At 40.8% G+C, this 24,694-nt stretch overlaps 1 protein-coding gene and 1 pseudogene across 6 annotated transcripts in view; both read right to left on the reverse strand.

Moving 5' to 3' along the window:
• Terf1 (telomeric repeat binding factor 1) overlaps positions 1–18,348 on the reverse strand; it is a 29,222-nt gene extending 10,874 nt beyond the window's left edge. For 3 of the 6 annotated variants that reach the window (XM_087547822.1, XM_087547819.1, XM_087547823.1), the window contains exons 1-5: positions 18,045–18,348; positions 16,284–16,379; positions 9,877–9,998; positions 5,809–5,958; positions 5,144–5,256 (exon numbers count right to left, since the gene is read on the reverse strand). In XM_087547822.1, the coding sequence (XP_087403948.1) occupies positions 5,144–5,256; positions 5,809–5,958; positions 9,877–9,998; positions 16,284–16,379; positions 18,045–18,324 (761 nt within the window). In that variant the 5' untranslated portion in view covers positions 18,325–18,348. 6 annotated transcript variants of the gene reach the window in all.
• A 5,101-nt stretch (positions 18,349–23,449) lies between these two features.
• On the reverse strand, positions 23,450–24,424 carry Ergic2-ps2 (ERGIC and golgi 2, pseudogene 2; annotated as a pseudogene).
• Positions 24,425–24,694: the final 270 nt, after the last annotated feature.

A 24,694-nucleotide genomic window follows, 5' to 3' on the forward strand; every position in this document is an offset into this window, starting at 1 on the left:
CACTGCAATAACGCAAATGTCAGCTGAAATAAGGGTTGGGAAGGTTGCAAACACAGCAGAGAGACTGGTCAAAAGTATTATTTATATTACTCATCTGTAAAAAACAAAACAAAACAAACAAACAAACAAACAAAAAACAAACCAAAACCAAAAAACACAGAATCTTCAAACTCTCAGGTAAATAGAGCTAGAAAAAAAGTCATCCTAAGAGGTAATTTAGACCCCAAAAGACAAATATCCTATGTTCTCACTTATATGTGGATGACAGCTGTGAAGTTGTTGACAAGCAAGCTACAGTCCATATCACCACAGAGATTAGGTAGATAGTAGGGAGTAGTGGGAAAAGACTTCTCCCTGGGAAATGGAATACAATAGACAGTTATGGATGGACATGGCAGGGGGACTGGAATGGGATGGGGAGGGGGAGAAGAAGGCAGGGAGGAAATATGGAGAAGGAAAGCTAAAACTAAGAGCCATTTTGAGGAGTCATATCGATATGCCATACAGTACTAGCTTTCTATTAATACAAACATCCATGAAGGCGTCTAAATGAAATAGTCAAACAAGGGAAGTCAGAGCCCCAAGTGAACATCTCGTCACCAAACGAAACTTCCAGTATTAGGAATGGCTTATGTGTAATTGAGCTGTTGCCAAAGTAAACTGACAATAAGGTCCTAATATTACTTAAGACAACAACTACACAACTCATTGAACAAGGAGAAATCATGCTGATGCCTTCCTGAAGTCTTTACCTCTATTGATTAGCATTCATGGTATAGGAATGTATTCTGCACACTACCAAAGAAGAAAGGTAAAGCAAAGACCAACCCAGGTACAAACCCTCTTTAAGAGTGACCTGGCAAGATACACTGGTGCAATAGTGGCTTAAAACCTGTGGGAGTAACTAATCGATTGCTCTGAGTTAAGGCCCACTCCATGAGATGGAACCCAGACACAGTACTGCTTAGGTTACAAAGAACCTGAGATTAGATAGTCCAGTACTGAGTCTGGCTTGGTCAGGCAAGGGACAGCATGACATGGTTTCTGCCCATGGAACAGAGTCAGCAGGACATGGGCCTCCATGGCTGCTGTGAGCATACGACTTGTTTGTATAATAATATACATATTTTCATGTTCCTCCTTCTAGGAGTGTCCTTTCTGTCAAGGTTAATGACTCCATGATAATCAGAGTCTGGGAGGCAAAGGTGTGGCTAATGTCTTAGCAAACTGGTAAATGCTGAGACCTTCAGGACAGTCCTTAAGGCTGTGGAAAAGAACTTTGAAAACATGAGTTCAAGACTATGTAATTTCTCAACTATGCAAAATATGAGGATGCAATATAAACTGTATAAGGAGCTTCAGAGGGGCTGGAGAGATGGCTCAGTGGTTAAGAGCACTGACTGCTCTTCCAGAGGTCCTGAGTTCAATTCCCAGCAACCACATGGTGGCTTACAACCATCTGTAATGAGATCCTATGCCCTCTTCTGGTGTGTCTGAGGACAGTGGCAATGTACTTATATATAATAAATGAATAAATCTTTAAAAAAAAAAAATAAGGAGCTTCAGAGACCTAAAAGAACAGAGGCTTTGCTGCACTGTGATCCGGCTTGTCAGAAAAATATAATGGCAGGCAGATTCCTGAGTTCAAGATCAGCCTGGGCGTAGTAGGAATGGCTATCTCAGAGCAAGATCCTACCCAGCTAGCTTATTGTTGTTGCTTATAAAGGTAGGCAGATCTCTGAATTTATTTGCAATCTTAAAAAGAAAGTGCTTGCTGCTTTTCTTCCTAAGAATCAGGGGGCTGGAGTCATGAAATACTGATTGGTGGGATAATCAAAAAGGCATCTGGAGTAAATTATTGAATTGATATGTAAATAAAAAAACTGGGCCTTGGTCTGAGCTATCTGAAGATCTCCAGAGAAAGTTAGTCTTAAGCATAACACAGGTCATCTGCATGTTCCCCATGATTTGACTTTAAATGAGTAGTTCTTTTGCTGTTCCTAGACACCCCTTCCTCAGAATCCCCTTCACGCTGAGACTGGTCCTCCTTGGCAATCCAGGGACCTAGGGGAAAACAAATTGTTCCCCTGAAGAAATGTAGCAACAAAATGACTAATAACATTCTGCTATACTCATAAATTTGTGTCTCTCTCAGCCAGCATGGGAAGTTTTCTCCTGTAGCGGATGGGAACAAATACAAATTCACAGCCAGACATTATACTGAGTGAAAACCTTCAACACTCATCCTTAAAAACGATGTCTCCACCAAATCCCTCTCCTTGGGGCTCGGAGAACTATGTAGAAAAGAGGATGAAAGAGTGTTAGAGCCCGTAGAGAGGAAGGCATCAAGGCCTTCTAGACAAATCAGACTGGTGCACACATACACTCAGACTGCAGCATGCACAGGGCCTGTGTGGGTCCTGGTACTGGGAGGAAAGTAGAAGCACGGCCCATCACTAAGACTGTCTCCAATTGATAGATACTTGCAAATGAAACATTAGTTTTCTTCCAGGGTTTTCACTAGGGAAAGAAACCACTTGGGAGGATAGACCCCACGCCTGTAGTAGATAGCCCAACATAAAATGAATTCGATGGTATCTTTAGAGGTTCTTTATCTCATAGTGTCTTATTTGACATTATGTGGTGGCTTTTTTCCTTTTCTATCTTATAGGTCCTTTGGGTGTGTATCATGACTTCTGGTTTGGGGGGTAGTTTTTAGATTCTTTAATGTGGGAACATGTATCTCTGCACTTATATATGTTTCCTGTACTTTTTCTTTTTTGGTTTGTTTCTTGTTGGTTTTTTTTCATATTTGTTTGTTTTTGATTCACCTCATTTTATTATTATTCCTTAAATGCTAGTTTGTTTTCTAATGTGAGATGGAAAAGATGTGGATCCGGATGGGAAGGGAGGTGGGGAAGAACTAGGAGCAGCAGGGATAGGGGAAACCACAATCAGAATATATATTTAAAACTTTATTTGCAATAACAGAAAAATAAAAAGTATGTTTCATGTCCTCTCCTGAGTTCAATCTCTAGTACTATGAACTAAAAGTTTTATATGAGCACACTGTAGCTGTCTTCAGACACACCAGAAGAGGGCATCGGATCCCATTACAGATGGTTGTGAGCCACCATGTGGTTGCTGGGAATTGAACTCAGGACCTCTGGAAGAGCAGTCAGTGCTCTTAACTGCTGAGCCATCTCTCCAGCCCCAAACTAAAAGTTTTAAGTTGGGAAGAAATCTAAACATTTACCTTTGCAAAAGCCAATCTTAGAACTTACTTTAAGGATGTATTTGTGTGGTACAAAGCACATTATAATCTTGGTTGTAAATCATCATTAGTGTTTCAGAGATGAAAAGACAGTTGGATGCATAAAGACAAGGAGAGTCACAGTATAAAGAAGCAGATGAGAACTTGAGGGTTCTACTTTACGCTCTGTACTGTGTCTATATCTAGGAGAGCCTCTGAAACACGTGAGTAGTGCTTTATATAAGGAGAGAACACAGGAAATGTACTTTTTATCTCCAAGAATCATGATCTAGGTCTTAATTCTATTATATAGCACTATTACATTGGGCAAGATGGCTTCAAACAAAAAATAATGAAGCCAAAATGAGATACTTAATTCTCAAAACGGGTTGTTTATCAATGACAAAACAGGACTTCAATATACCCTTTGCGATGAATGAGGAACAAGTTGTCCTGGGATACAAAGGAACAAAGGGAGGGAAGATACTAAGATAACTGAGCCCTAGTCCTAAGGGTTACAATGAAGTGTGTTTATCTAACTTGGGGTCCAACTCCTACCTTTAAATATAGTTAAGATAGCTTCCTTGGAACTTTAAGTATCATGTGGGTTACCAAATCCATCCATCCAGAGATCGCAAGGTTCTAACCACCCAGTCTTTGGTTAAGTGTATAACAACAGAAAGAATCTAACATGGGTTAAAACAGAGGTCTTGGGTTGACAAGATGGCTCAGTGGGGAACAGCACTTACTCTGAAATCTGATGATTTCATTTCAGTTCCCAGAACCCACCCTCAAAGGCAGCAAACAACTACATAACATCCTATACCCTTTACACATGCACTACGGTACACATAGCATGCACTCCACACACAATAATTAAGAAACACATGTAAACAATAGAGAATCCTCATCATCTAAGTTTATCTTCTTCAATAGGGTTAACTTTTACGACAGAAGTTAAAAATTTACCCTTAGCGTCCTGAGAAACGGCTAAGTGAGTGGGAAAAGGTTAATGTTTGCTGCCAAGCTTGACTACCTAAATTCCAACTCGGAGAGAAAAGAGAGCCAGCTCCCACGGGCTGACACTCCTATTCCCAAATGCTAACCTCCCTTCCAGTCCCCGGCTGGGTGTGGTGGCCTATACTTATAATAAACGTGACACCAGGGCGGTGGAGGCAGGGGATCAGATCTGTTTAAAGTCTTCCTCAGGGACAGTGAATGTTTGATTAAGACCAGCTGCAGTTACATAAAAAGCTGTTCAAAAGAATAAAACAAAACAAATAAAACAAAATCCAAAAGCAAAACCAGCCTTGAAAATGTGTGGCATTTCCAGACAACCTGAACTGAAGTATGTCTTCAATAGACGGACTAACTAGTGCACTTCCTGCAGCCTTGGGGCCAGCTGCTGTTTTTTGTATTTTTTTTTCTTTTCTTTTTTTCAGAGCTGGGGACCGAACCCAGGGCCTTGCGCTTGCTAGGCAAGCGCTCTACCACTGAGCTAAATCCCCAACCCCTGGTTTTTGTTTTTTTGAGTAGTGCATCATATTCTTGAAAATAGGGAGAATGATATCTTAAAATTCCAAAATAACTTAGTGAGATCTGAATTCAAATAAGAGGCAAATGAACCAGGTTTCCAAATTCAACCACATTTCCTAAGCACACCTTCACTAAAATTAGTAAATAAATTTATACACATTAAACTGACATTTTCTCACTCCCTACATTACTAAACATATAATTCGTGTAAGTCATGGAATAACTCTATAGTATCCCACATATTCAAACTATCAATTAGAGATCCCATCAATTACTCAATTATGGCTTACTAGCATCACTTATTTAGTTAAAGAGGTACATTACTAAAACAATCAAAATCAAGAGCATACAAACCTTTCTCCTTTATTCGAGTTAACTTCCGTTTCTGTTCCAGTGTTGGTGGCCTTTGCTTTATCCTCCGAAGCTACTGTCCTTGCTTTTTCATTTTCCACTACTTTTGTTGCTGCCTTTAAAAAGGTTGATTATGAAGGGAAAAACAGGATGTATTAGGCGTTTTAAACAAGTAGCACGGTCTCTGACAGCTGCAGCAGAATCATCTGTTCACAGGTCCAAGGCACCAAATGAGGTTCATGATTTTGACAACACTTGCGACTCCATAGCTACTGCTTGCCTTATAGGCATTATGGAAGCCTTTTCCTCACGCAAATACATTTGATAGATACAAAGTTCTCTAGGCAATTTTAAATAAAATTTTAGTGGCTGGAGACTGGCTTAGTGGTGGAGCTTTTCTTGTTGAGGATCAGAGTTGGCCTCTGTTGTCCTCAGGTGGCTCACAACTGGTGCAAGGATGTGACACCCTCCTCTGGCCTCTGCTGGTGCACACTCACGTGTGTACTTACTCATGTACACACCTAAATATTTTGTGGTAAAACCACCTCAAATTAATAAAGAAGGCCACTTTAATAACCCATTAACTTAAAATCTGGATTACATTTAAGACTTTCTCTTTTAAGTACTCTTTGTTATAACAATTTCTCTCTCCTTGAGCAAACGTGTACCTTCATTAGGAAAGTTGATGATTTCTCATTTAACACACACTCCACATAACTCTGAATTTTCTCCATCATGAGGTTATAACTGAAGCGTTGAAAAAGGACGTGGAAGACGTCTTTTTGAGAGATTATCTTAAGTAATTTTCTTTCTAAAGGCTAAAGAACAACAGAAATGTATATGTTAATACAAATTTCATTTCTTATAAATATATATTTGATTAAAAAACAATTATTTTATAAAAATAAACTAATAGAGATACAATTAAGAGTTATAATTCTGCTTTAAAAGACCAACTTATTGTCTTCTTTGTTAATGCCCCTACATTTTGTTTCAGACACAAAGAAAGAAACAGATTATAAACAAAGCATTATCAATATGGCTAGAGTTTGTTTGTGCCTGCAATCTGATCCCACTCTTTGTCCCCATCTATAACTACTACTCGAAATTCAAATTTACTATCTTTACTGAAGGGATGTATATAGCTTGTCAGAGACAGTGCTTGTCTAGTCTAAACAATGCCTTGGGCTCCATTTCCAGTCCTGCTGCCTCCCCAAAAGTAAATTTCTTTATACTTGTACATTGGTATGTCTGTGAGCAATAGACAGCACTGTTTACCGTAGTTCTACCTTTGTTTATCTATTTGGGTGTACATGTGTGCTGATCGCTGCATGTATCACTAACACTGGCTTACAGTTTCTGCCTCCAGGTCTGGATGTTTATGTGGATGTTGGGAATCTGAACTCGGGTCCTCGTGTTTTTGCACGGCTAGCACTTTACTTCGCTGCACTGTCCCTGAAGTCTTGTGACTTTGATTTTGTACAAATGGTATCATCCGTGTAACAGTGATTTTTTTCCCCCTGAGATTTGCTATATTTGCCTTAGCTGCATATTATTTATGCAAAAAAAGTTGTTTGTACTTCAGTCTAGTATATTGGTCGTGTGTTCATTTAGCTGCTTGAAGAACTTAGGTTATTTGCTATTATTGCAATGTTCAAACATTTTCTCTTAATATTTTTGTGCTCAATGTAAATGTTTCTTCAATAGTAGTTGTACGAATGCTGGATAAGCAATAACTATTACAGAACTTGAAAAGAACCTGTAAGTGTGATCTTAAACTAACTGTCTCAATGAGATCTGGGTTTTTTTTTGTCTGTCTGTAAAGCTTTTGGAAATGTAGAACAAACCATAAGTTATTCTCAGACATTTACCTAGAAACGAGACTCACTGGGATGTGTGCGTGTACATTTTGCTAAGACTCTTTAACCTATCAATTTATCCTCCAGAGAGGAAGCTGTGCAGTCGTCTAAGCACTCTGCCAGCTTTTGAGCCGATTGTTGATGTCCAAATCAATGGGAATTGCTGCAGGTCTGAGAGTATGGCAAACAGTTCAGTGAGTGAGTTGGTAAAGTCCCACTGATTATGCCAGTATTAGGAAGTTTGAATACTTTTTTCCTAAGTGCTTAATGCTTACTGGTCGAAAGTTTTCTTCTTATGAGACAGAAGCGGAGTTGAGTTTTCACTAATCTACTAATACTAAGAAGAAAATATATGGGTAGGAAACTCTACAAAATCATTAGGCTCTCTGCTGAAATGTCGGGGGGAGTTATACCCTTACAGAAGGGTCAAACCAGAAAATGCCTTACCTAAACCATAACTTACTCAATTAGGCTAAGTCAGTTATTAATTAAGCCAAATACCCCTTCAACTCTATCCACCAATCTACCAAATGGCATTCCACCTTCAATAGTTTTCAGGCAAATTAAACCGAACATGATAGAACTACAGATTTGCCAGGAAGGTGAACTGAAAACCACAAGTGAGGTCTACAGAGCAAGTGCTGTTAGCTCCTTTGGAAAAGCACTGGCAGGGCTTACTACAACTCAATGAGTGTTCCTTGAAAAGTGAACAGCAGATGAGTACCACAAATGAGTACGGCTAGCCAATCCAATCACCTGGGAATTCTACTCCAAAGTACACCTGGCATGATACCACTATAAAACAAATCTTTAGTGGTAGAAGCTGGTTGGTAGTTACTCTGGAGAAGACAACCATTTTCTCAAATGATTGTAAGATTTGACGAAGTTCTAGGTTTTGAGAAAAGACCTTACTACAGCCAAGCCAGTCTCCAATGAAGGATATTACCCCCAAAGCCCCCTGACCCCCATGCTTGAGTGCTGGATTATAGGCATGTACTGTACAATGCCTGGCTGACCTTTCTTTTTGATGGTGCCAAGACCCAAACCTCAGGTTTGTATGTGTTAGGCAAATCCTACAGTGCTACACAGAGCTACACTCTGAGCTCGGTTGTTTCCTGATGTAGGGCTCATCCTCATCAACTACTGTGTTCCCTGGTGCAAACCTGTCTACCTTTACATTTAAGACACGTTATTTTCTTCTAGAGGTAGAGATACTCAGTAAAAAATTAACTACAAATTTAAGATTTTTTTCTTTCTTTGAAGAGGTTTAATTTATCCCAATAACACTATTTTTAAGAGTGTTTTAACTATGTTAACAAGTTGAGGCCTATTGACTGTATTAACATACAGACTCAAACTGCAAATGATCATATAACAAACTCCAGCTGGGTGTGGTGACGCAGTCTTGAGATCCTATCTCAAAGAAAGAAAACGGAAGGGAAAGGAAAGAGGAAAAGAAGGTACAGAAAATGGGGATAACCCTAGTAGTTCATGTCTACATCCTAGTACCATCTAGAGTGGTGCAGTGATCTTGAGTTTTGAGGTTAGCATTGGATACTGAACCAGTTTTTAATCTCAACAATACAGCAATATAAACAAAGAAACAAATAAGAAATATACAAGGTAGGCCACTCTATATTTATGCTGTCTAATGTGGCAGCCACCAGCCCTCAAAATGTGTCAACTATAAAGCTGGACATACTGTAAATATAAAGACTTGACATTAAAAAGGGTAGCTAAAACACTAAATTCTTGCATCCATTAATGTTAAAATTATCTTTTTAATATACTGAGTTAGGTCAAGCTTTCCCTCCAGTTTTGTTTTCCTCACCCCATATAAAGTTATAAAATTAATTCTCTTGTTTTACTATAATTACCGTGTAAAATTCTGGGTCACCAAATATTCTTTCAAACACTTCTTCTGCTTCCTTAAAGCTGCCCATTTCCATACACACAGCTACAGCCTTAAAGATGACATATACAAACTTTAGTTTGCTTTTAAAATATTCAACCATTACTTGACTAAGTGCATAAAGTTAAGTCTGAAAGACTTCATTTAAAACATTTGCATGCATTTTATTTGATAAAGATATAATTGTTTTTCAATGATGAAATAATTATGTCTTAAAAAGATGTAAAAATTTCTGTGCACATTTACAACATGTTCAGCATCCCAAAGCAGGCATTAATAAATTATAAGTCAGTTTATTATCTGGAAAGACTACTGATCCTGCTGTTCATCTCCATATGTCTCTAACTGTAGAGACAGGCCACACCTGCTCCATAGAACTGCTGTGAGGCTCATACAACTGTGACAGAAGAGAAGTACACTGAGCTGCTGCCACCTTCTCAACTGTCTGCAGTGAGGTAATCAAAGCCAGTGTTTCTTAGAGACCTAGAGATTATGAAATGTGAAAAAAAAATTGTACTAAGTTGAATTTTTACAAGAATCAAGTCATTTTTCTATCCAATATGCCTAATCTCCAGGTCCTAATTTCACTTGATAATCACCACATTGGGGAAAGTAGGAAATGATCTTCCCAAAGTACAGGCTAGAGCACAATCTTCTTCTCACTACTTTTTTCATTTCTTTCTTCAGAGTTTTGCTCTTTCTGTGCATAAATCTCTGTGTGTGTACCTGTGTGCAGCTGCCTGCAGAGACCAGAACAGGGAGCTGGGGTTCCAGGTGGTTGTGAACTCATACTGTGGGTGCTGGGAACTTTACTCAGGTCCTCTGAAAGAGCAGAAATGCTCTTAAGCACTAAGCCATCCCTACGACCCCTAAGTTGCTTCTTGTTAGGTATTTTGTCCCATCAATAAGAAAAGCAATTGACATAATATTCTAGCAAAGCAATAAGCACAAAACAATACTCATACCTGAATTTTAATTAAATTCTGTATTTCTTCATGAAGTTTGTCATGTTCTTTTTCAATTGAGTCCCAAATCATCAGGGCTGATTCCAAGGGTGTAATCCGCTCATCAACTTCAAACTGTGCATCTTTTAAGACAGAAAAGTAAGTAAGTTAACGGAAAGTTAAGTGGAAACTTAAAAAGTTCATTCTAGGGCTGAAGAGATGGCTCAGCGGTTAAGAGCACTGACTGTTCTTCCAGAGGTCCTGAGTTCAAATCCCAGCAACCACATGGTGGCTCACAACCACCTGTAATGAGATCTGATGCCCTCTTCTGGTGTGTCTGAGGACAGCTACAGTGTACCTATATACATAAAATAAATAAAAAAAAATCTTAAAAAAAAAAAGTTCATTATATTTCAATTTTATCTAGCATATACATTCCAGGCAGTTTTCAGATAGAACAGTTTAGGGAAATGAGCTTCCTAAGTTAATTTGTTAACTAAAATAGACAAAACCAAACCAAACCACTGCAATTAGAAAAGTCAGAAACGTCTTTTTCTTGAGACAGGGTTTCTCTTCATAACCCTGGCTGTCCTGGAACTCACTCTATATAGTCTATGCTGGGCTTAAATGCAGAGATTCACCTGCCTCAGCCCTCTGAGCACTGGCATTAGAGGTGTGAGCCACTACTGCCTGGCAAAACAACAAAAACAAAACAATTAAACAAAAGGAACCAAAAACATTTTATTTTTTTTATGTATTTTTAATTAAAGGTCTTGCTGTGTACTCCTGGCTGGATTCAAGATCATTTTTTTTTGTCTTGGCCTCCAGAGTACTGGAAACACAGGTATGTACCACCATGTTTAGCCATCATTTTAAGTATCCCTGTGGGAGCCGAATTGGATTTGGGCCTGGTTGCCTTATCACTGTTTGGCCTTAGTCTTAGATTGTAGGATCAAAAGCCTCTCCCTGTAATTTACCACACAAGAAGTTTGCATTCATGGAATGTTTTCAGCAGGAACAAGACCCTTCTGGGTCTCCAACAAGGTTTGACCCCTGCTGAGCCTTGCCCTTGCATGTGGAAGGCTTTTGTTCCCAACAGGCTGTCTTGCCAGGTACTTCTCACCTGAGTCAGAATTAGGCTGCCCTCCCAGGTTATTTCCCTAATTTATTCAGGCCACATAGCTGGCCTCCCAGGTTATTTCCCTAATTTATTCAGGCCACATAGTAGGTCCTTTGTTACCGAAGTCTCAGCCAGGGTTCCCCACTGTGCTTGGCAGATACCTGCTAAGTGGTGTTCTTTGGATATATAGTTTGGTCAATAAAGAAACCAGAGGCTCTCTTCCTCTTCTGGCTTGACACGAATAACCTGTGTATGTGTGTGTTTCTTTCATCCCAGAGGCTTTCGCGGTACCCTGTCGGTGCAGGCGCCAACATATCCCGAAGGCAAAAATACTCTTATTTGTTCACACAACTGTATTTTACATTTTGAGGCAGGAACTACTAACTACTTATATTCCTCTAAAGCTCTAGTTTCGGAGATGTTTTGGTTCATTTCAATGCAACTACAGAGTAAATAAATATATTCAGGAAAAATTTCAAGCTGGGTATAATTTCATATATTAAATAGCACATGTATATAGCTATTGCAAAATTTTATTTTCTGTTAGCCTCTTTGGGCATTTCCAAACTTTCAAATTAAAAAAAAATTACTCATTTATAATTTGAGCTGTGCTAAGTACGTACGCTATAAACACAAGGAGAAACCACCTTCATGGAGACTCAAGTGTGAAATCCCAGCACTTCAGAGGCTGAGGTAGGAGCATTGCCAACGATTCAAGCCTAGCCTGGGTGAGACCTTGTCTCAAATAAACAAACAGAATAAACCAATTCCTGTCCATGCGGACCTGGACTATCCACACATGATGCAATGAGGACGGTGTGACCGGCCCTTCCCTAGGACTATGGTATTATGCCAGTCTTCTCTTTGTTTACTTTCCTTCAGCATTATCCAGAAAGACTCACAGATGGACGGCTACATAAACCTGGTAATGGTTTTGTTTAAGCCTTAGAACGTGGTCTAGGGATGCAGTTCAGAAGCAGAACACTTAAGTCTGCATACATGAAGCAAAGAGCTGTTAAGAAGGAAATAACAGAAAAGGATAGGGAGAAAATAACCAAGAAAACCACAGAGGATGGGAAGATAATGTGTGGGAAAGCGGAGGTGAAAGATAAGGCAGAGGTATACTGTTACAGTATCTTTATTAGCCAGACGTACATGCCATCTGAGGCTTACTGCTCTTACCCTTATTCTCACCCTTTCTAGTTCTTTCTGAACTCTTGGCTTGTTGAACTCAGCTGTTTTGGCTCAAACTCTCCAAGTGACTGGTTTCAGTCTGGCTTCTGACTGCATTTCTCTGCTTGGCCTCCTCCTAATTTTGGCAGTATGCTCTACTCTCTTGGTTCCTTCTCATTCTGACTTATTCACCTGTGTCTGGCTTGTTCTCTCTGCAGTGTCTCTGCAAAACTGCTTCTGTCCCTCTCTTTCTCTCTCCCCACTTCTCCTTCCCGTCTGTCCGTCCGTCCTTCCTTTCTTTCTTCCTTCCTTTCAAGTTGCCTCTCTTTCCTGTCAGTTCTTGTGAGACTTGGGCATATCCTATCTCTGAGTCATTCTGTCAAATCTTTCTCTGATTCATCCCTTTGTTTGCCCCCCTCTACCAATTAGACTTCACTTTCAAACATGGCTGCTTCCTCTACAAACTAACTCACTTTCATTGTTTGGGATTATAGGTATGTACAAAGAATGTGTCTGTACTCCAGCCAGATCATACTGTAATCCAGAGTGTCTTTCTATTCCAGCTGGATCAATCCCATAGACCTAAAAGGTCTTTGGGTGTGATCTCTTTGCCAGAGCAGTCATGTTGCTGAATTAAAATTCCTCTACAATTTACAAAAGAAATTCTTACTAATAAGTAAAAGTCATTATTTCTGTCATCCTTGCTCACTAAAGGAGTCCCAGAAACCTAGGAGAGGGCAGTTACAAGTGGGAGAGACAGATGCCAGGACCCTTTTTTTTTTTTTTAAAGATTCATTTATTCATTTATTATATATAAGTACACTGTAGCTGTCTTTAGATACACCAGAAGAGGTCATCAGATCCCATTACAGATGGTTGTGAGCCACCATGTGGTTGCTGGGAATTGAACTCAGGACCTCTGGAAGAGCAGTCCTCTTAACCGCTGAGCCATCTCTCCAGCCCTTTTTTTTTTTTTTTTTGGTTCTTTTTTTTCGGAGCTGGGGACCGAACCCGAACCGAGGGCCTTGCGCTTCCTAGGCAAGCGCTCTACCACTGAGCTAAATCCCCAACCACCAGGACCCTTAAAAATCACTTCCTGATTGTCTCAAAGAAAAGTTCACCTTAGCAGATGGCATGAGCCTGTACACAAAGATCCTAATAACTCCACCATGAAACATTTAGATTTGATAAATACTTTTAGTGAAATAGCAGGATAAAAAAAAATCAAAGTGCAAAATTTAGTAACTTTTCCTTATTATCAGTAATAAGTTTGTTGAGAAAGACACAAGGAACAAAACTCTTGTTCACAATAAAATAAAGTAGCTAGGAATAAACCTAACTTAGAGGATAAATGATCTATAAAATAAAATATTTAGGATACTGAAGAGGTTGAAGACATTAAAAGATGAAAAGACCTCCTATACTTATGGATTGACAGAATGCTGTAAAAATGGCTATTCTTATGAAAGTGATCTACAGATTTGATGCAATCTATCAAAATCCCATTTACATTTTTCATAAAATTGGGGGGGAATCCCTATAATTTATGTGGAACAGCAAAAGCAACAGTAAGCAGAAGGAGTGATATGGTAAAGATCACATAAATACCTTCCCTTAAACTAGGAAAACAGGTGGAAAATGTAAAAAGAATCACATTGTATAGGACAAGGAGCAGACACAGAGCAACGACAGTGAGGCAAAACAACATTTTGAAAAAAAAGGGCCTCCTTGGAGGTGAGCTGCTAATTTGTTCCTGGTTTCTTTCCTGGCCTTATTTTGGATGATGTCTCAAGATCTGGTAGGGCAGGCAAAAGCAGGCAGTATTTTACAGGGGAAGGAAAAATAAGAAAAGCTTCTGATTGTTTCCTTGTCATTAGGTCAGTGGAGTGGAAACTAAACAAACTGAAAACACATGACTCACCTTTCCTTACCAGGGCATCAGCTAAGTTCTGTAGGAGGCCTGAAAGTTCCTAGCCTCAGATCTTATGAAATTAAGAGCCAGGCATAGTGGCACACACCTCCAAGTCCCTGCGCTCAGGATCTGTGACAGAAGAACTACGAGATCCTGGGCAGCCTGGGGCACATAAGTCAGTCTTTTAAGATGAGAGATCTGCTATACTCGTTTTCCCCTGAGGTGCTGCTGTGTTGTGTAGCTCTGTGGGGCTAAAGACTGAAGCCAGTGTGCACCCACTGGTTACTCATGAGCACTCAATAGTCAAAACGCGACGAATCCAAACAGACGTGCTTTACGCATAAGATACTACATAGATACTACATCGTAAACGTACTACAAATATAGGATAGCTCAGCTTTTTGTATATTACTTGGCGTATTTTAAAAATATTAGATTACTGAGTTAATAAACAAGATATCATTAAAATTAATATTTCCTTTTAGTTGTCTTAATTTAACAACTAAAACATTGTAAATTTCAAACACAGACCACATTGCTAGTGGGAAGTACTCCTACAGAGCAATCACAGAAAGATTATATGGGGCTATAGCTGGGTGAATGCACATTCCCCAGGCAAGTCAAAGGCTCAAGACACATAACACTATAAAGCAAGCAAGCAAACAAGCAAGGACGTCAAAAACCCCTAAACCACTATCTCTTTCAAGTCAACTAGGATAAAACATTGATTCTTACTAGCTGATCCTAGTGATTTTTCTAAGATAAATATTTAAAACAGAATTTTAGTACATTTAAAGATTAAGCCATGAGATCAGGATATATATATGTGGCTCAGTGGTATAGTATGTGTCTAATTCACACAAGACTTGGGTTTCAATCCTTGTAGCTATGCAAATGAACAAACAAATCACCCATAGGGTTACTCAAAATCTGTTTTTAATCCCTTGGTTTGAAGGGAAGATTTCCTGGAAAGAAACTAAGATTTAAGGAGTAACTATGTATGCAAAGCATTGCTAGCAGTTAGAATATTCTGATTTACAAAACCACACAGCTAACTATAACACTGTAAGGTAGGGCCTTCAATTTTCCAGTTGTGTACACATCGGCCTGTTATCTTTCTCAGCCACAGGCCCTAACCTACATAGTCCTCTCTTCTGCATCTACTCCAGCCTTGTTGTGTACTAGTTTTTCACCAGTTCCAACATTCTATCCTAGAGGGAGGTGTATAAAGACTTGGGAGATAAACAACGCAGAAGGCTCAAGCTCTCCATGAAGCTCCCAGCTCCAGTGCTGCTGAGTTGCCTGCTGTCCATGCTGCTGTGAGCTCTGCCTGTACTGTGCAGCTGCCTTGGGGTTGCCCACAGCCCTGTCAACAGCCGCAGTAAGCCAGTTGGCTCGCTACGGCAGAGCTTGGTGGCAGTGTTCCTTTGGTTGGTCATGGGTTCCATAGTGTGGGGGAGACTGTTAATCTCTCCAGGAATAATGCCAGACAAGCTCCTAACTTCAGTCTCCAAATAAAGCAGGCTGCATGGCCTGGCTATAGTTTACTATGGGACTTAATATTCTGGGAGTTTAAATAATACATTTTTATAAGTAAGCAGTTTCATGTCAATACTGCTCACCAACAAGTATTGTTGGGAAAGTACCTTGTAAATTATAAAAACCAATGGAATTATTTTTACAAAACGTCCATTAGATGACCAGGTTGTAAATGAGTCATGATTGGTAAAATGAACAAAGTCGCTCATTACAACCTAAGATGAACCGTGGAAATGAGGGACACAGATTACAGCTACAAACCATAGTTTTTGCTTAAGAACCAGCATCAAGTTTAAATAGCGGCCAGTAAACAGTGTGTACATGATAGCTGTGATCACTAAAGAACGTGAGAAAACTTCGACTGAAATTCTATAAACGTAGTCCTCGCACTGCCACATCTCAACCATGTGGGAGCTAACCTCAGAGCGAGGCAGAATGACTCTACTGTTTAAAGATGCACTTTAAAACATAAGCTGAAGCAGGCTAAAGGTTGAGAGTCACTGCTCTAGAAAGATAAAATTATATTTGCTTGTTTTAGGTATGCTTATGTGTATGACAGATGCAGGTAGGCAAACTTCCTCTCTCAACCTCCAAATCAGAAAAATATGATTATCAGTTTTCCATGTGCTATACTTAGAAATAAGTTAAAAGACTTCTAAATATAAAATAAAAATGTATACTTACCAAGAGACTTTCCTGCTGCAACTCTTGTCAAAAACTGACATATATATACAGTTTTCAACTGGTAAGCTGTAAGACTGGGTAGTCCATGAATAATAGCTAAAAAGTTTTAAAAAAGAGTTTTATTAAAATATTATCACAAACTAGCACACCTACTATGTAGATACAGTGCAGTGTTAAATAATGGATTATAAACACTTGGTGGCGGCTGTTCTTGGTTCTCAACTTGGAATTGACATCTGGAATTAACTAAGACCTAAACATGGCTGGGCGCACCTGGGAGTTAGTTTTGCTTACCTGGATCATCTGAACTGGGAAGATCTGCCTCTACGTAGGAATCTGAAGTGGGAGACAAACTTCTAATCCAGATCTTTTGACTGGATTAGGATTAGGGAAGACTCATCTCCTACCTGGGCCACGCCTTCCTTCACAAGCTTACTCCTACTCTCCATAACAAATCCATTCCTTCACTGACAGTGGAATCTACTTTGGGATTCTGGTATACACTGAAGACATCAAGCATCATTGATAGAACATTATTGAATTCTTATAAAGTTGTTACTCTAGAGAACCCTAATAAAATACACAACAAAAACTGATCATAAACTTAGAACTGTGGATTCTAGTCAATTTAAAAAAAAAAATCAGGAACAAAAGTTTTGTAACATTACTGCTCTTACAAAATGTAACTCAAATGTGCAACGGATAGTCAAAATTGTTCTTACAAGTAGTACCAAGATTCACATCAGAATTTAAAAAAATGTATCAAACCACTACTTTGAAATATATACCATGACATTCTTTTTTTAGGAAATACTATTTTAGGAAATTGTCAAGGTTTCCATTGAACTTGCTCAATTCATAATCAAAACATTTATCTCTTCAATATCTGAACAAACACAAAGACGCACTTGGCAGTGAATATGTACACTGGTAAGCCAACCATATTCCTGGATCTCATCCACACACAGGCCAGAGGACAAACTTGAGTCTCATTTTTCAGGCACTGTCAAACTTTGTTTTTCAAACTTTTTAATCATTCAAACAAAAGATTGATATACTTTTATTTTATGAATATGGATATGGTGCCTGCTGAGGCCAAAAGAGAATATTAGATCCCTGCAACTGGAGTTTAAGACCTTGCCATGTGAGTGCTAAGAATCAAGCCCGGGTTCTCTGGAAGACCAGTTAGCGCTCTTAACTTCTGAGCCATCATCTCTCCTGCATCCCGTCCTCCTCAGTCAGGCCTTTGCTTTCGGGATTCCATTGGCCCACAGCTTGTCAAATTAGGTTAGGCCAGGGGTCAGCAAACCCAATCCACCTGTCTTCCCAGTACTGTGGGTATGCGTGTCTTCAGCTTTTTGTATAGCTTCTGGGGACCAAATGCGGGTTCCCTAGCTGGCAAGATAAGCATTTGACAAGCTGTGCTACCTCCCTTGGCACCCGCATCCCGCTCCTTCTTCAAGTCTTCTATATTCATCTGCTAGTTTGGATCTAGGAGGCGTTAGCCCCTGGGCTGGCTGCTTTTTTTTATTTTTATTTTTTAAACATTTTAACCCATCTTGACCTTCAGTGAAGCCCGCCGGGTCTCGTTTCCGTGTGCGGTCGAGGGAAATGTTAGGAGTGGGGGCGGGAACGAGGACTCCCAGGAAACAGGAGGCGGCGGGCTTCGCGCGGCCTCGGCCAGTGATCCGGCCCGGGTACAAGAGAGAAAGCAGGTCCCGGCCCGCGACGCAGCCCTCGGCCCCGGCGGCCCTCACTCACCCTCGGCGCTGTCACGAGTCTGGCGAAAGTCCTCGCAGCGGCCGTCGCGAAAGGCTCGGCACAGAGACAGGCAGAGGAAGTCGAGCATCCAGCCCGCAGCCACGGCCTCCGCCTCGGCCACAAGCTCCGCGTTCTCCTCCTCTCTCGGGGGCCCCAGCTGCACCCGGCAGTCGAACAACTCTGCGTCGTCTCTCGCCGCCTCCTTCTCTGGAGAATCCGCGCTTGTCCCGCCCGCATTGCTCCGCGCGCCCGGAGCTGCTGAGGTGACAGTCCCCGCCATGTTAAACCGAAAGCGTGCGAAAGCGCGCGTTGTTCCTCAGCTGGCGCAGTTTGGCTCACGATGGGCGTGGAAGTCAGTCAATCGCAACGCTAGAATGGGCTGGTGGCTCGAGCTTGGCTTCCGATTGGCTGGGACCTGCTAAGTTCCCGGTCAGTCAGAGGGCGGGATTTTTGGATAGAGTAGCTTCTGGCTGGTAGGCTAGGATGTTTTAAAAATGCTATCGGCACTGGAAACAACCAGAGTAGTTAAAACAGAGAGGTTTTTGCCTGCAGATTTTGACTGCAAGGCACTGCACGTCTGTAATCCTAGCAGCACTCGGGAGGTGGAGACAGGAAGATTAGGAATTAGGGCCATCTTCAGCTACAAAGTGAGCCCCAATTTGAGCAACATCTGCAGCAGCCGCAGCCGCAGCCGCAACAACCACAGCCGCTGCAGCAGCAACAACAACAACAAAGGAAATTAAAACTTGTCACTATAAACATTTGTATTTAACCCTGTTACAGTGTAATCACACTGAGTGTCTTATTGAATTCAATTAAGTGAATGACCTTAGTTATTATCATTATTAGTTCATGCAGTGTGCGGTGATTATACCTAATGGTGGGTGTTGCAGTCAATATTATATGGGGTTCTACCTCACCTTTGATCATTTAGTTCTCAAGTAAAAGACACAAAACCATTCTATCTATAATTTTAAGCACTAGAGCTGCTCAGATATCAATTCTCTATGTGATTTTGTCTAATTCCCAGTCAATAACTCCACATCCTGCCTGGGCTGTTCCTACTTCATCTGTCTGGCCCTCGTGTCCATGCACTCACGATCCCTTTACTGCATAGCAACTTCTTCCTTCTTTCCCTCCTCTCCGCATGGTCTCTCTAGAGACCTCAAGCCCAAGACCACCTCTCTTCTTCCCAGTTACAGATCCTCATGTAGACCAACTTTTGCTGTGTAAACCTTGTGTGCTGGTCTGTTTATGCTTGGCCCAGGGAGTGGCACTATTAGGACCTACGGCCTTGTTAGAGTAGCTGTGGCCTTGTTGGAGGAAGTGTTATCCCTATGGGGGTAGGCAATGAGACCCTCCTCCTAACCACGTGGGAGCCAGTATTCTAGTGGCCTTCAGATGGACATGTAGAACTCTTACTAACCTCTGCACCATTCCTGTCTGGGCTGCCATGCTCTCACCATGATGATACTGGACTGAACCTCTGAACCTGTAAGCCAGCCCCAATTAAATGTTGTCCTTATAAGAGTGGCCTTGGTCATGGTGTCTGTTCACAGCAGTAAAACCCTGACTAAGACTCCTTGTCCCTCATCCCTAATTGGTTAATAAAGGTGTGTATAGCCTGTATAGTCCAGGAGTGGAGTTGCCTGGCCTTCTGGCTATTCCTCACATGGTTCAAGACAGCATCTTTATGTGTGTCACTTGCTCTGACTTGATGGTTCTTCAATTGTAGATTTCTACCCAAACTTATTTTATTCAGATGGCATCTTCACTCAGAGATGCTTCCCTTGAATACTCCATTTTGAACCCATCTGAATTAGTTATACTGTATTTATCACTAAGGGACAACATAGATGTGTTTATTTAGGTACTGGGATCAAGACTGACAGTATTAATATTTTCTTAGTTTCTTTGCCAGTCTTTCATTAAGAAGCAAAATTCATGAAAAAAAAGGCACACTATGCATGCACAATGGCAATTTTTGGTTGTCGACTTGACCACATCTGGAGGATACACTTGTTAGAGACTTCTGCTTAAATTGAAGTAGGTAGATCCATTTTTAATCTAGATCTTTAAGGTTGGAATATACAAGCCTTCATTCCTGATCTTGATGGGGGAAGACACACCTTAATCTGGGCCACACATCGTGTTGGACTTCATGGAAGAAGGAAGGAAGCCTTACCCTCTGCCTGCCTGCCCCCACTTGGCTAGCAAGTCCATTCTTTCATTAGAGCCTACTGCAAGGTTCCAGAGCTGAAGGCCAACTGGCACACTATGGGTCTGAGCAGCTACCGGATTCCTCAACGTTCCATCACAGCTGCCCACTGTTGGAATAGTTGGACTGTAAATCATTCTAATAAATCCTATACGTATAATCCCATACATAATCTATAAATTCTGTTACTCTAGAGAACCCTCCCTAATATAGCATGTCTTGTTTGTACTGTGTCCTTAATGCCTAGGAAAGTAAGAGTCTCATGGTACACATTCAATAAATATTGAATACATGTGTTACATTTGCTATAGGTTTGTTTCTATAGTTTCAAGGTTAAAAACTGATACTCAAAAGAATAGAAAATAGCTGGTCATGGTGGTACACACCTTTCATTCCTGCACTCGGGAGGCAAAGGCAGGTGGATCTCTATGAGTTTGAGGCCAGTCTGGTCTACGAAGAGAATTCCAGGTCAGTCAGAGCTATACAGAGAAACCCTGTTTTGAAAAACAAACAAACAGAATGGAAACATGTCTTGTTTTGAGGAAAGAAGATCAGTGTGACCTGATAATGATCATTCATTCATTATGTAGATCAGCATTTCCTCAGACTTGTATCGGCTGTCACTGCTCTAGAGGTAGTGGGACCTGGGAGAATCGCCTGATAAATGAGGCAGACCAAATTCTCATGCAACAGCAAACTTTATTCAGAGCATCAGACAATTCATACTCTGAGAGTTAAGAATCATACGAGTAAGTGTGCAATCACAAGGACAAGCTGCATGTGGTAAACCATAGAGGCATATAAACAAATAACAACAGCCTGCTGTGAGGAATAATCAAACATAAATTCATCCTGCTACACCTAGGACACAAAACACATTGAAGACCAATTTCATGTTTTTGAAGAAATTTAAGTCTTTTTTTTTTTCCTGTAGAGTCAATTTTAATGGAAAAGATACATCTCAGTAAAATTTTTAATGTGTCATTTAGAAAACATTGAAATAATTTAAAATAATCTTAAATCTTTTTTAGAAGCATTGTAATACTGAAAATAACTCTAAATCAGTATTTTCTTTCCTGAAAGCTGACTGAATTCCCTATCAAGTAGACATGAAGAGCAATATTCAGTCTCAAGTGACCAACATTCCAGTTCTTGCTAACAGTTCTTGTCCTTCTTCTGGGGACATGTTCTGTATCTAGACCAACTATAAAATTTAATGGGAAAAACAAAACAAAATACAACAGAAACTTTAGAGAAGACTCATTATTTTAAATTTCCTGGATTCATTTAAAAAGTTTTAAAACATTGTAGTAGTATTAGTCATTTAACTCTTGACTCTTAATACTTCATACTTTAATCAGAATGTCTTATTTTCTACAAAATGCCATTTTTCGCATGTACTGCTAAATGCTTTGTTGGTGTCTCCTTCCCTGATTGATACTCTCTTTGAAGAAAGCTGTTTTTAAGGATTAAAAACATTTCACTTGAAACACTAACTTGTGACAGGCCACAGGCTAAGTCACCACTGTCAATATAGTCCTGTAGGGACTCAAACCGTCTTGTCTTCTCGCTCAGTGACTTACCCTCCAGTGATTAACTTCTGCCCTTCAGCATCACGGAAAGAAAAGAGGCTGGTAGTTTCTAACAGCACCGGACAGGGCTCCTTCAAGTCACTGTAGCCTCATCACTTCTGTGCAGAGCCCTGAGGGCAGCGCCCTGTCCAGTTTTACAGCTGTGCCTTAGCTGTGTAAGGACACTGCCCTGCCCATTGTAGGTAGCTATCTAGTTTTCCACTCCTCGCAAGCACACAGCACTCGGCGTTTCCCTTCACACTTTACAAATTGTGAACGTTAATTTTTTTTTTTTTTTGTATTTTGTTTTTGTTTTTTGGTTTTTTTTTTTTTTTCCGGAGCTGAGGACCGAACCCAGGGCCTTGTGCTTGCTAGGCAAGCGCTCTACCACTGAGCTAAATCCCCAACCCCTAATCTTTTTAAACATTTATGCTTTCTTCTCCCTCTGGTGTCCCTTGTACAAGCTGTGGGTGACACCCATTGCACATCATAGCACATGCATACTTGGCCTTGGGAAACTTCACCCCAGTCTTCTAAGCTTCAACCTTCAACAGTCAGGAAAGTCAGCAGCTGGAATTCAAAGGAAAGTGTTGTACCCTCCTGGGTCCCCCGCAGTGTTTGACCCCCTAGTCAGACCCTTCTGGGTGTTTGACCCCTGCTGAGCCCGACTGATGCATGTGGAAGCCTTTTGTTTCTAACAAAGGAACGCCCCCGCCCTGTAGCCACACACCTGGGTGCACACTGGCGGTCCGTTAGTTCCTGTCTTTTGTTCTCAGTCTTTGTTCCTGGGACTTAGGCTGGTCTTTCTGGATTTCTCCCCAGTAAATTTGGGGCACATATTCGGTCTTTTGTTACTGAAGCCTTAAGCCGGGTTTTCTCACTGTGCTTCCTGAAATTTTCCACCCGGTCAACTTGAGGTATATATTTAATGAATAAAGCTACAGAATTGGCACTCTCTCTTAACACGAATGACCCGCTTATGTGTGTATTTTTTAATCCCTCCGGCTTACGCCCTGTTCTTGGTGCCGTGTTAGTGCGGGCATAGACAGGAAAGCAGTGACCATCACCAGAACCCCAAACTGGATAACATCATCTTGTCAACACGGCTTAACATTAATATGGCTGCAACACAGGGCCGGTCCCTGCTTCCTTCATTAACCACGTGAGCTGATTACAGTTTTTTAAAGTCTAGACTAGTTTTTCATATGTTTTACACATTTTATTCTGACATGTTAAAAAAAAAAGGACGCAGACACATTTGCATTTATCAACGCCCTTTTCTTTAAGTATGGGTTCACGTCCATCCTCGAGGCCCTGCCTCCATATTGTCTGTTTGCTGGGAGAGCTTCTTCGGAGGCACTGTCCTCACCTGGCACTGTTGGCTGGGCTGACTCCCCAGTTAGCTGCATAATTTCTTCTAGGACATTTGTAACAGACACAACATATACAAGACGACTTCAGTTTGTTTATTTTCCTTGGCTGTTTCTTCTCTTTTATTAAATAAGTATGTTTCTGGGTTCTCATATTTTCTTTTTCTTTGAATATATTGCACAACATTTTATTACTAGAAAAGGCTTTATGTCTCAGGCAAAAAGTTTTTCTCCACCCATGAGGTGCTAATGTGTGTTACTCTCTAAAAGAGTTAGGTGGTTGTCTTTGTGGCCATCGGTGAAGGGGACAGAATGGAAGGGCTTGTAGGATTCAAGTCTGAAAGGACAGCAAATGATTTCCACTATGGATTTTCCAATCCCATCTTACATACCTGTTGTTGAAAAGATTCCTCCAATAATACCACAGAGTCTTACAAGAAACTGCCAGAGAGCATGTGTTCCTCAGGGACTGTCACCATGACAGGACTGAGATCGTATTTCATAAATATTCCAGAGATGCTGTGGCTGCCTGCAGCATGGTTGATGATGCCTCCCTTTCTGTCACAGAGAACTGGTGGGTATCTGCTGAAGTCTTGTATGTATGTAGCTTTGTTGGCACAACTGTAATGAAATATTGGAGCATCTGGTTGTGATCTACAGCGATCTTTTCAGTTCCTTCCAAAGGATTAATAATTCCTGGAATAAGTTCAACAAAAGACAAATGATCTCTTCTGTGAGAAAAGTTGTAAGAATCATGGTTGACAAGTGCTGCCAAATGTGCATGCCCTCGAGGATGTGGGGCTGCCTTGCCCACAGATACGTGAAAATCCCCTGCTACTTTATTGACATAAAGATGACCATGATTCTGCACCCATCTGGAGTCAGTGATCTTCCCTTGGTGGCAGTGCAGTTGATGAACTTTTAAATGCACATCTGAAGATCGCGTCTTGAAGGGAATGCTCTTCTTGCAGCCTACTCTGAATCTACTGCAGCACCCTCTGCCACTCTCTCTGCTGTGGTGAAAGGTCAAACAGTGCTGGTTCATAAGCCAGACCATCTGCAGAAGCAACCATGGTCTCTGCTAAACCCAGTACATCTGCTCCAACGTAGAGAAACTGTTCCCCCACTGGCTGATGTCTCCACATAGCTGTTAGGAACCTTAGGAAAGGCATCTAACTCTTTCACCAAACTTAAGGTTTTTCTCTGATTTAGTTGCCTCATCTTCAGAAAACCTTCCTTTTCCTTTATATAGTCATGCCAGTGGTACAGTTCCAGCCAACCACCATGTTTCACAGAAGCCTGGGTTGCCCAAGCCCAGTGCACACAAAGATCGAAATTTGTCTTTAGACTCTTCTTCCTCCTCTCCCTCCTCCTCCTCTTCCCCCTCTTCCTCTTCCTCTCCCTCCTCCTCCTATTATGTATTATTATTGTTTTTGTTGTTGATGTAGTTTTCGCAAGCACTCATAATCCTTCTTACACGACTTCATTCTT

The sequence above is a fragment of the Rattus norvegicus genome, chromosome 5, assembly GCF_021556685.1.
Source record: "Rattus norvegicus strain SHRSP/BbbUtx chromosome 5, alternate assembly SHRSP_T2T, whole genome shotgun sequence".
Lineage (NCBI taxonomy): Eukaryota > Metazoa > Chordata > Mammalia > Rodentia > Muridae > Rattus > Rattus norvegicus.